Genomic DNA, 13,576 nt, shown 5'->3' on the forward strand with positions numbered 1-13,576 from the left:
AGCGTGTGTGTTCATTTCCTTCTCAGGTATGAGCGTGTGTGTTCATTTCCTTCTCAGGTATGAGCTGTGTGTTCATTTCCTTCTCAGGTATGAGCATATATGTTCATTTCCTTCTCAGGTATGAGGGTGTGTGTTCATTTCCTTCTCAGGTATGAGCGTGTGTGTGTTCATTCCCTTGTCAGGTATGAGCGTGTGTGTTCATTTCCTTGTCAGGTATGAGCGTGTGTGTTCATTTCCTTTTCAGGTATGAGCGTGTGTGTTCATTTCCTTGTCAAGTATTAGCGTATGTGTTCATTTCCTTCTCAGGTATGAGCATGTGTGTTCATATCCTTCTCGGGTATGAGTGTGTGTTCATTTCCTTCTCAGGTATGAGTATGTGTTCATTTCCTTCTCAGGTATAAGCGTGTGTGTTCATTTCCTTCTCAGGTTTGAGTGTGTGTTCATTTCCTTCTCAGGTATGAGCGTGTGTGTTCTTTTCCTTGTCAGGTATGAGCGTGTGTGTTCATTTCCTTGTCAGGTATGAGTATGTGTGTTCATTTCCTTCTCAGGTATGAGTGTGTGTTCATTTCCTTCTCAGGTATGAGCGTGTGTGTTCTTTTCCTTCTTCCTAAACCTTGCATGACATTATATCGGACTGTATGGCTTCTTACCTGACTGTGACATTGTGCAGGCTGGTCTGATGAGACCACTAAACCTTGCATGACATTATATCGGACTGTATGGCTTCTTACCTGACTGTGACATTGTGCAGGCTGGTCTGATGAGACCACTAAACCTTGCATGACATCATATCGGACTGTATGGCTTCTTACCTGACTGTGACATTGTGCAGGCTGGTCTGATGAGACCACTAAACCTTGCATGACATTATATTGGACTGTATGGCTTCTTACCTGACTGTGACATTGTGCAGGCTGGTCTGTTGCTATGCTAGTGGCATATAGCATTAGAGTCATTTTTACATGATGCAACACAGTGACATATAATTTATAACCCTTCCCCCTGTACCTCAGATTCATGTGGTTAGATTGTCAGTCACTGGTGTAAGTATGTGCACTTGTTGCAGGTAAATTGCAAAGATCAGCTTATCTTGACCAGTAAAAGTGTGAGAAGGCTAACTGAATATTGTCATAGGAATGAAAAATGTACATAAAATGGAAAAACAAACATTTTCATGATGTGTATTGTATTGCTACTATTTGTGATTTCTTTCCTAGATATATGTGCTTCAAGACTGGAAAATAGTGTTATAAGGCCCTTGTATTTATTCATTTCCTGCTAATGTATTAATGTTTGACAAGCCATGAAAATATTGTTGTAGGTCCCTTATATATATGTTCATGTCCTTCCTATGTATGAGTGTGGGGCACGACATTCAAATTAGCTTGTAAGTACCTAGTTTTGTCAGGGTAAATATGTGGTTTTGCAGATTTAATGGGCGATATGCATTAATGCAAAATTATAACCAGAGGCAGTTTAAGAAATGTAATGTGCATATACTCGGCAGAGATTGATAAATACAATTGCAACATATTCCCAACAAATTAGAATTTTCATTTTCGCCAATATATATGCAGAAAGCCTGTTATTTGCTAGTTTCAAATGTCATTTCCTGCTCAGATATGAGTGTTTTTGTTCATTTCCTTCTCAGGTATGAGCGTGTGTGTTCATTTCCTTGTCAGGTATGAGTGTGTGTTCATTTCCTTCTCTGGTATGAGCGTGTGTGTTCATTTCCTTGTCAGGTATGAGCGTGTGTGTTCATTTCCTGCTCAGGTATGAGTGTGTGTTCATTTCCTTCTCAGGTATGAGATTGTATGTTCATTTCCTTCATAGGTATGAGCGTTATGTTCATTTCCATCTCAGGTATGAGCCTGTATGTTCATTTTCTTCTCAGGTATGAGCGTGTGTGTTCATTTCTTTCTCAGGTATGAGCCTGTATGTTCATTTCCTTCTCAGGTACGAGCGTGTGTGTTCATTTCCTTCTCAGGTATGAGCATGTATGTTCATTTCCTAATCAGGTGTGAGTGTGTGTGTTCATTTCCTTGTCAGGTATGAGCGTGTGTGTTCATTTCCTTCTCAGGTATGAGAGTGTGTTCATTTCCTTCTCAGGTATGAGCGTGTGTGTTCATTTCCTTCTCAGTAATGAGGGTGGTATATGTTCATTTCCTTCTCAGGTATGAGCATGTGTGTTCATTTCCTTCTCAGGTATGAGTGTGTGTTCATTTCCTTCTCAGGTATGAGCATGTGTGTTCATTTCCTTGTCAGGTATGAGCATGTGTGTTCTTTTCCTTGTCAGGTATAAGCGTGTGTGTTAATTTCCTTCTCAGGTATGAGCGTGTGTGTTCATTTTCTTGTCAGGTATGAGCGTGTGTGTTCATTTCCTTTTCAGGTATGAGCGTGTGTGTTCATTTCCTTTTGAGGTATGAGTGTTTATTCATTTCCTTCTCAGGTATGAGATTGTATGTTCATTTCCTTCTCAGGTATGAGCGTTATGTTCATTTCCTTCTCAGGTATGAGTGTGTGTTCATTCCCTTCTCAGGTATGAGCCTGTATGTTCATTTCCTTCTCAGGTATGAGCCTGCATGTTCATTTCCTTCTCAGGTATGAGCCTGTTTGTTCATTTCTTTCTCAGGTATGAGCCTGTTTGTTCATTTCCTTCTCAGGTATGAGCGTGTGTGTTCATTTCCATCTCAGGTATGAGCCTGTATGTTCATTTTTTTCTCAGGTATGAGCCTGTTTGTTCATTTCCTTTTCAGGTATGAGCGTGTGTGTTCATTTCTTTCTCAGGTATGAGCCTGTATGTTCATTTCTTTCTCAGGTATGAGCCTGTTTGTTCATTTCCTTCTCAGGTATGAGCGTGTGTGTTCATTTCCATCTCAGGTATGAGCATGTGTGTTCATTTCCTTCTCAGGTATGAGCGTGTGTGTTCATTTCCTTCTCAGGTATGAGCGTGTGTGTTCATTTCCATCTCAGGTATGAGTGTGTGTTCATTTTCTTGTCAGGTATGAGCGTGTGTGTTCATTTCCTTCTCAGGTATGAGCGTGTGTGTTCATTTCTGTCTCAGGTATGAGCCTGTATGTTCATTTCCTTCTCAGGTATGAGCCTGTATGTTCATTTCCTTGTCAGGTATTAGCGTGTGTGTTCATTTCCTACTCAGGTATGAGTGTGTGTTCATTTCCTTCTCAGGTATTAGCATGTATGTTCATTTCCTAATCAATGTGAGCGTGTGTGTTCATTTCCTTCTCAGGTATGAGCGTGTGTGTTCATTTCCTTCTCAGGTATGAGCGTGTGTGTTCTTTTCCTTGTCAGGTATGAGCGTGTGTGTTCATTTCTATCTCAGGTATGAGCGTGTGTTCATTTTCTTGTCAGGTATGAGCATGTGTGTTCATTTCCTTCTCAGGTATGAGCGTGTGTGTTCATTTCCTTCTCAGGTATGAGCGTGTGTGTTCATTTCCTTCTCAGGTATGAGCGTGTATGTTCATTTCTTTCTCAGGTATGATCGTGTGTGTTCTTTTCCTTTTCAGGTATGAGCGTGTGTGTGTTCATTTCCTTGTCAGGTATGAGCGTGTGTGTTCATTTCCTTGTCAGGTATGAGCGTGTGTGTTCATTTCCTTCTCAGGTATGAGCGTGTGTGTTCATTTCCTTGTCAGGTATGAGTGGGTGTGTTCTTTTCCTTGTCAGGTATAAGCGTGTGTGTTAATTTCCTTCTCAGGTATGAGAGTGTGTGTTCATTTTCTTGTCAGGTATGAGCGTGTGTGTTCATTTCCTTTTCAGGTATGGGCGTATGTGTTCATTTCCTTCTCAGGTATGAGCGTGTATGTTCATTTCCTTCTCAGGTATGAGTGTGTGTTTTCATTTCCTTCTCAGGTATGAGTGTGTGTGTTCATTTCCTTCTCAGGTATGAGCGTGTGTGTTCATTTCTTTCTCAGGTATGAGCCTGTATGTTCATTTCCTTCTCAGGTATGAGCCTTATGTTCATTTCCTTGTCAGGTATGAGCGTGTGTGTTCATTTCCTTCTCAGGTATGAGTGTGTGTTCATTTCCTTCTCAGGTATGAGCATGTATGTTCATTTCCTAATCAATGTGAGCGTGTGTGTTCATTTCCTTCTCAGGTATGAGCGTGTGTGTTCATTTCCTTCTCAGGTATGAGCGTGTGTGTTCATTTCCTTCTCAGGTATGAGCTGTGTGTTCATTTCCTTCTCAGGTATGAGCATGTATGTTCATTTCCTTCTCAGGTATGAGCGTGTGTGTTCATTTCCTTCTCAGGTATGAGCGTGTGTGTGTTCATTCCCTTGTCAGGTATGAGCGTGTGTGTTCATTTCCTTGTCAGGTATGAGCGTGTGTGTTCATTTCCTTTTCAGGTATGAGCGTGTGTGTTCATTTCCTTGTCAAGTATTAGCGTATGTGTTCATTTCCTTCTCAGGTTTGAGCATGTGTGTTCATATCCTTCTCGGGTATGAGTGTGTGTTCATTTCCTTCTCAGGTATGAGTATGTGTTCATTTCCTTCTCAGGTATAAGCGTGTGTGTTCATTTCCTTCTCAGGTTTGAGTGTGTGTTCATTTCCTTCTCAGGTATGAGCGTGTGTGTTCATTTCCTTGTCAGGTATGAGCGTGTGTGTTCATTTCCTTGTCAGGTATGAGTATGTGTGTTCATTTCCTTCTCAGGTATGAGTGTGTGTTCATTTCCTTCTCAGGTATGAGCGTGTGTGTTCTTTTCCTTCTCAGGTATGAGCGTGTGTGTTCATTTCCTTCTCAGGTATGAGCTTGTGTTCATTCCCTTCTCAGGTATGAGCGTGTATGTTCATTTCCTTCTCAGGTATGAGCATGTGTGTTCATTTCCTTCTCAGGTATGAGCATGTATGTTTATTTCCTACTCAGGTATGAACGTGTATGTTCATTTCCTTCTCAGGTATGAGCATGTATGTTCATTTCTATCTCAGGTATGAGTGTGTGTTTTTATTTCCTTCTCAGGTATGAGCATGTGTTTTCATTTCCTTCTCAGGTATGAGTGTGTGTGTTCATTTCCTTGTCAGGTATGAGCGTGTGTGTTCATTTCCTTGTCAGGTATGAGCGTGTGTGTTCATTTCCTTCTCAGGTATGAGCGTGTGTGTTCATTTCCTTGTCAGGTATGAGCGTGTGTGTTCATTTCCTTGTCAGGTATGAGCGTGTGTGTTCATTTCCTTCTAAGGTATGAGTGTGTGTTCATTTCCTTCTCAGGTATGAGCGTGTGTGTTCATTTCCTTCTCAGGTATGAGTGTGTGTTCATTTCCTTCTCAGGTATGAGCGTGTATGTTCATTTCCTTGTCAGGTATGAGTGTGTGTTCATTTCCTTCTCAGGTATGAGTGTGTGTTCATTTCTTCTCATGTATGAGCTTGTATGTACATTTCCTTGTCAGGTATGAGCATGTATGTTCATTTCCTTCTCAGGTATGAGTGTATGTTCATTTCCTTCTCAGGTATGAGTGTGTGTTCATTTCCTTCTCAGGTATGAGCGTGTGTTCATTTCCTTCTCAGGTATGAGCGTGTGTATTCATTTCCTTGTCAGGTATGAGCGTGTGTGTTCATTTCCTTCTCAGGTATTAGTGTGTGTTCATTTCCTTCTCAGGTATGAGTGTGTGTTCATTTTTTTCTCAGGTATGAGTCTGTGTGTTCATTTCCTTCTCAGGTATGAGCGTGTATGTTCATTTCCTTCTCAGGTATGAGCGTGTGTGTTCATTTCCTTCTCAGGTATGAGCGTGTGCCTCACGACATGTCTAAGCTAGAGGACCAGGTCATGCAGGAGGTGTCCCAGTTTGTGCCACACGCGACCCAGGCCAAAAACAAGTCAGCGGCCAACCTGTTCAACTCCCTGGCACGCTACCTGATGCACCAGCGCTGGGTGTGGACCATCCAGCAGCCAGGCATGAGCAGTATCTCCATGCAGAGCATTGGCAAATTGCTAGCTACTCTTGCCAAGTGAGTTAATATTTTCGTTTACACTTAACAGGGCTATTTTACTCCCTACTTATGGGTCTTTGGGTTGTCATCCATATTGAAAAAAACGAGCATGCAGTTTTCCACTTACACTTAATATCTTAACCAAAGAGTTTTTATTCATTTTTTTTAAATTTTTCCTAAAAAGGCAAAAACTGCACAGGCTCATCTGGGATGACACTTTACGCAAATTCATTAAACCTTTCCCACTCAGAAGCATAGTGAAAATGGCTACGTGCAAACAGTATAAAACCAGAACAGCCTGCGTGTTACTCGCAGTCTGGTTAGGTTTTATGCTGTTTTGTGCTCATCAGTATCTAAGGCTTGGATATGAAGCCTTTAAAACTCGAATCTAGTAAAAAAGGCCTTTAATTATCCCCTGCCATAGGCGGAGGGATATTGTTTTGGCGTTGTCTGTCCATCCGTCCGTCCGGCACTTTTGTGTCCGGAGCCATATCTTGAAAGTGCTTTGGCGGATTTCATAAAAAATTGGTATGAGTATATATATGGATAAGAGGATGATTCATGCCAAATGACATTGTACACCATCTGTTAATAACGGAGTTATGGCCCTTTGTATATTGAAAAAATGCTTTTTTGAGTGTCAAATATAACACTTTTGTGTCCAGAAGCATATTGGGGGGGATATCAATTAAACGAATTTGCTTGTTATGTTTAACTTTTTGAGGGACTCCAAATGCGTCAAAATAAGTATCTAAGTGGTGAAGAGTTAAGCCAAGTTTCCCCAGAATGAGCCTCAAATGTTACATGAGGTGCGACTCTCTGTTTTAGGATTCGCCTACAGGAAGGTTTCCACTACAGTCTCACTGGTCAGGGAATTGTCAACATGATGGTTGAAGTGGAAATGAGGGTGAGACACTATGCAGAATCACAACACTTAGCAATTATTCTATTTATACAGTATTTATTCTGTTTTTAAATGATATTTGAGTGAATCACCCGCAAATATGTCAAAATTTTACAAACTAGAACTTGTTTCCCAATTTGAGTGCTGGGCTTGTATGTATTTTTAACACATGTATTATTGCTTGGTACAACAAAATACAAAATATTTAAAAATATTGTTAAAATAAATATGCGCTTGGAAACACACTGCGGGGAATCACGTGATCACAAAAGTACATCTGACGCACAAAATGGCGGAAAAAGCTCTCGCTTAATGACGAAAATCAAGGTATTCTCATATTTTATAATATCTAAATTTATGATAACTTTGCGCAAAGTACCCGCTTATTCTCCTTATGTACTCTGGTAATTGTCGTTTTTCTTAGATTTCTGTAGTTTTCTCAAACATTCAGACACAATAAACAATGAAAAATGTACATCATCTGAACATACTTTATTTTGACACGTTTGCTATTCAAGATGACAAACAAACAAATAAATACAACAGTTTTTGCTTTCTAACATGCTTAGAATATTTCGTACAATGTTTTGCACGCTTTTTTAGATCTGTGGAGAGTAATTTGGAAACTAGTACATGTACATCGCCTGAACGTTTTTTGTTTAAGTACATCGTCTGAATGTTTTTTGTTTGAGTACATCGTCTGAACAGTTTTGTGTACATCATCTGAACTGCTTCTGTTCTTACTTTTAATGCGATGTTTATCATAATAAAATTGTAATAACATCTGTGATCAGCTAAGCAATTTTTCGTCCAAATGACGTTCCCTTCTATGATCAGAAAACACAAAATCCTGTGTTATTTTTACATGTTTACATAGTATTTATTTTTATTAAATTAAATTAATTAAATTAAATATAAGTCAAGCTCGAAAAAGGTTGTTATTTATATATATATAAAAGCATGAAAATAATGTAATAGGAGGTATGTCATTTGGACGAAAGATCCTTGGCTTTTCACATATTTATATTTAAAAAGACCAAATGTAGTTTGCAGTAAAACTAAACTGAACTTAACATTACTATTTACATACTTGGCGCATGTGACATTTCTTTTAACATACTTGGCGCATGTGAGAACTTATAAAAAATATAATGCTCGGCTCGAAACAGTGGCAGCTCTGAGCTTGCGGTGATTTTGCCAAGCTTCAATAATATATGTAGTAGTATATAATATTAAATGTAAATGTTAGTCTGAATTACATGTATGTGGTAATCAATATATAATTATTTTTGTGAAGATAAAATATTGATGTCATAAAATAAATTGGTATAATTAGACGTCTGTTATATATAGCCGTTCTGTTATTTCAGAATGCGCCAAAAGTCAAGTCTACCGCTTCATCGCTTGAAGAGAAAGCGCTTGAAAACATCGCAAACAATACGATTAGTTACACCAAAATGCATTTCATCAACTGCATGTCGCACTGGAGTTTGTCTGCAACAAATAACACCTGTGCTAACGCCCATTAAGTCACCATTTCGTTCACCATTGTATAAAGTATCTCCACCCAAAAAGCGAGCAAAGAAAAGCATTTCTGCAAGGGCTCTTTTTGAGCAGCAGCCATCTTGTGAAAAATATGCCGTGGCATTCATGACGCTACTGAATCAGATTTTCTTCTAACCATTAACAATGGATCAGTCAAAACGAAAAGCGAACAGTTAAGTGGAATCGATATCGTATGAATCTCAAAGCTATGAGAATACTACAACACAAGCAGACAATTTAACGAGATACATATTCGTAAATTAGTTTGTACTAAAGTATCTAAGATATGAAATAGTTGTATATCTACATCTCAAATATTAACTCTTATCAAATTCTACCACCTCCTTATAATACCAATTTTATGAATTGTTATAGACTTTCCGAATGCTTTAAGAATGCTTTGTGCTATTTTATGCCAAATACAAATTATGTTAATGTTATGTCATGAAATAAAGTTTAATGCTAATAAAGAAGTCATTATGACCTAGTGTTATATTTTATATGCAACATCATATAGAGGCCCTCAAATACATGTATGTGTTATTAAATCTTGACTGGGGTCCGAAGTTGCCACACACAGGAAGTAAAATATTTTATTGAAGCTAAATAACTGATAAAATAACTTCTTACCGGACATGTGCCCAATTCGATGGGGGGCAGATAAAAGACATTAGCAAAAAACAGCAAATACACTTTACAAAATTATGATGCTTCAAGAGAAATCTACTGGATTAAAGCATTTTGAGGACTTTTATATTTATTATCTATTTTATATCTATTATACCTGGTACATGAATGTCTTCCTATCAGAATATACTGCTGTTGATAGCCTAGCGCAATGTTGAAATTATGCATTTGTACACTTCAGCATGTGGTGCATTACAACTAGTGTTTTGTGTATTTTCTTCATTGTCAGATATAAGTTCCAAAAGACAACATCAGTGCAGCTATATTTTTTTTTATAAAGGTAGTGTTAACAAGGTTTTGCTATAGCCATACACAGTAAACTGCCCCGCTTCCTAGTGGACATGTTTTTCAACGGACCGTAACAATTTTGGAATTAAGCCGATGTATCATAACAACAAATGTTCAAACCAAGTTTCATGAAGATTGAAGTATAAATGTGACTTCTAGAGTGTAAAAAAGGTTTTACCATAGCCATGTGAGCAAATATGCACCCCTGGCGGCCATCTTTTTCAACGAATCTGAACCATTTTCAAAGAAAGCTGATATATCATTAAGACATACATTGTGACTATGTTTCAAGAAGATTAAACGATAAATGTGAATTCTAGTGTTAACAATATTTTTCTTTATTTTGACCAAGTGACCTAGGTTTTGACCTGGTGTGACCAAGTTTCGAACACGACAAAGATATCACTGGGACAACTTTTCTTACCAAGTTTCATGACAATCAAGCAATAAATGTTACCTATAGACTGCTACTAAGGAAAAATGGTGACAACGCATAAAGGACAAATGGTGATGCTAAAAGCACACCATGAGCACTTTGTGCTCAGGTGAGCTAAAAATAAGAAACTAAACGTTATATGTTTTATGTAACAAATGTAATTTTTATTTGCACTAAACTAAATTTCCAGTGCTTTGTATTGGTTATGTCATATTTAGAGAGGTAAAGATTATGCTCATATATAGTACATAGATTGGCATGTTCACAAATTCAAATATATGACTGTTAGATTAAATAAATTCTTTATCACAGTCGTTCTCAAGATTTATTAAAGTCATATCACGGTGATAATTATTCATCAATCCCTTGACCGGTTCGGCTGTCTAGGGGAATGAGGGGAAACAATACAGAAATCCTTCCCCAGTCAGGTCTGTTATGTGCTGCTTAGAGTAATTCATCCATAGAAAGGGATGTCCACTCTCACATTATCCATCCAGCTTTTCTTCTGACGGCCTCGGCGTTGACCTCTAGATTCGTGCCTGGTGACGTTTCCAAACCAAGCTAGCTGGACCTAAGCACAAATATTTGTGGTCATGGTAGTGCAGTTATAAAATCGCCCTTACTGAAGCTTGTTTCATTCCTTTCACTTTTGTCTATTTCTCAATATGAAACAATCAAAAGCAATCCAGTGTAATTTGTCCACTTCATATTGAGGGCTTAATTTATTTGCCCATCGATATGTAGAATATTACCGGATTGATTTGCTGTTGACATACATGGTAAAGTCTTCTTGAACCTTGTGTAGTACAATCTGATCTCAGTTCTGAAATTTAAATATAATAGCATACAGTTGACAATATAACAGCAAATACATTTTTAACACATTGAATAAACACACATTCACATATGAGCGAAGGATTTCTTTGCTTATTGATTTTTGTAGTAAAATTAAAAGAATACTAGCGTTATAAATAAAGTTATTGGCTGATCACAGATGTTATTACAATTTTATTATTATAAACATCGCATTAAAAGTAAAAACAGAAGCAGTTCAGATGATGTACTCAAAACCCTTCAGACGATGTACTCAAGCAAAAAACGTTCATACGATGTACTATTTTCCAAATTACTCGCAACAGATCTAAAAAAGCTTAAACAACGTAGACAACCTTGTACGAAATATTCTAAGCATGTTAAAAAGCAAAAACTGTTGTATTTATTTTTGTTTGATTGTCATCTTGAATAGCAAACGCGTCAAAATAAAGTATGTTCAGACGATGTACAATTTTCATTGTTTATTGTGTCTGAATGTTTGAGAAAACTACAGAAATCTAAGAAAAACGACAATTACCAGAGTACATAAGGAGACTAAGTGGGTACTTTGCGCATAGTTATCATAAATTTAGATATCATAAAATATGAGAATACCTTGATCTTCGTCATAAAGCGAGAGCTTTTTCCGCCATTTTGTGCGCACGATGTACTTTTGTGATCACGTGATTCCCCGCAGTAAAACAGGAATACAATAAAAATTAAGTATCAATAATTGGTTGTTTTACAATCAGTTCATCTGTAGTAATGCTACTTTAAGCAAAGTTTACTGTAAAGTTAAATACTCAAACAAAAATGAGGTGATTAATTTGTTGCACGCATTTTAAACCTGAATGGTTTTTATTGGCCCTGGCATCTACTGATGCGGGGATCATATAGTGATAAGCCAATCTGTCTGTCAATTGGTTTGTTTGTTCATCCATCTGTAAGGTTAACCTAAGATGACACAAAACATCAATAATGCTTTATACAAAGCTTTAATACTTGCATGGAGGATGCCTTTGATTGCTATCAACAAACCCACATCATCTGACTGCACTTTGACCTTGACAGAGGCCTCCTTTCGGACTAAGACTAACTCGGGTCAAAATTCTTGGTTTACCCAAAATGACTTAATTCGTCTAACATCAATATTGCTTGCTTAAAATCTTAAATGCTTGCATGGATGTTATATATCAACACTCTCAACGCTCCCACTTGACCAGACCTCATTTTGACCATGGCATTGACCTATTTTTGGACGTCGATGTATTCAAATGGGCCAATCAATCAATATTGACCGGGCTTACACTAGATGCATATGCCTTTATTAAATGCAGCATCTTGTTTTATGTTGGTTTAAGGATTCAGATGTTGACACTGTAGACCACGGCAGGTCCAAGCAGCGACCCACCTGTGTTGTACAGTACATCATGTTCCCACCTCACTTGAAAACTGCACATGAATGGTGAGACTTTCATAACATGTTTATTCTTTGCTTTACTTTGTTCTTCCTTGCATTATATCGGTAAATTAATTAATGATTTAACATTACACTGAATAGATAGTTTAACCCAGGTTGTGAACTAAAAAAGGTCTCGATTAACTGATGTTTTAAAAAACTGAGATAATATAACGGAGGATATTGATAAGTGTTCAAATGTTTTTAACTCCATGAGTTTTCACAGAAAATGACTATTGTATAATTGGTATGTGATATAGGAAATAACTATTTTTGATTTCATACGGCTCCATTGTCAATAACATTTTTATGCCCCCCTTTGGAGAAGAGGGGGTATATTGTTTTGCACATGTCGGTCGGTCGGTCCGTCCGTCGGTCCTTCCACCAGATGGTTTCTGGATGATAACTCAAGAACGCTTAGGCCTAGGATATCATGAAACTTCATAGGTACATTGATTATGACTCCCAGATGACCCCTATTGATTTTCAGGTCACTAGGTCAAAGGTCAAGGTCACAGTGACTCGAAATAGTAAAATGGTTTCCGGATGATAACTCAAGAATGCTTAGGCCTAGGATCATAAAACTTCATAGGTACATTGATCATAACTGGCAGATGACCCCTATTGATTTTCAGGTCACTTGGTCAAAGATCAAGGTCACAGTGACTCGAAATAGTAAAATGGTTTCCGGATGATAACTCAAGAATGCTTACGCCTAGGATCATGAAACTTCATAGGTACATTGATCATGACTGGTAGATGACCCCTATTAATTTTGAGGTCACTAGGTCAAAGGTCAAGGTCACAGTGACTCGAAACAGTAAAATGGTTTCCTGATGATAACTCAAGTATAATTAGGCCTAGGATCATGAAACTTCATAGGTACATTGATCATGACTGTCAGAAGACCCCTATTGATATTTTTTTCAGGTCACTAGGTCAAAGGTCAAGGTCAAAGTGACAAAAAACGTATTCACACAATTGCTGCCACTACAACTGACAGCCTATATGGGGGGCATGCATGTTTTACAAACAGCCCTTGTATTAAATTAGTTTTTCCAAAATCAGTGGACTTTTCACATGAATTGCATATTTTTCCCAAAATGGCCAGGAAAAGGCCTGATGCATCTATATTGTGTCAATATTTGTTGATAAAAACATTCTAACTTGGATCATTTATTGATAAATAATGCTAAAATTTGCCATTTTATCAAGAAAAAAAAATCCCAATTACACTCAAATTGGCTAGGAAAACTGAGACTGCATGACGGCTGAACTTGAATCTTGAAAAAATCATTGATATATATTTAAGAAAAGGACAGAACCATTCAGCTGTGAATGTTACATTCATACACACATGTGTATTCATATAATAAATATCATTAGTTCATTACATATAAAAGAGTGAATTTTTTAATTTCCCCTTTTCCTAAAAAACAATGCGTTTTCCCCTTTGGACGGGCCCCGCCACCATTACCCTATAGGTGAAAAAAAACACTGAGTACCTT

At 37.8% G+C, this 13,576-nt stretch overlaps 1 protein-coding gene across 1 annotated transcript in view; it reads left to right on the forward strand.

The window, feature by feature from the left end:
- LOC127861693 (KICSTOR complex protein SZT2-like) overlaps positions 1-13,576 on the forward strand; it is a 167,356-nt gene that overhangs the window by 26,567 nt on the left and 127,213 nt on the right. The window contains 3 exon segments of the mRNA XM_052400377.1: positions 5,727-5,954; positions 6,765-6,843; positions 11,971-12,074. Of these exon segments, the coding sequence (XP_052256337.1) occupies positions 5,727-5,954; positions 6,765-6,843; positions 11,971-12,074 (411 nt within the window).

Source organism: Dreissena polymorpha, chromosome 16 (genome assembly GCF_020536995.1).
Source record: "Dreissena polymorpha isolate Duluth1 chromosome 16, UMN_Dpol_1.0, whole genome shotgun sequence".
In the NCBI taxonomy this organism is placed as follows: domain Eukaryota; kingdom Metazoa; phylum Mollusca; class Bivalvia; order Myida; family Dreissenidae; genus Dreissena; species Dreissena polymorpha.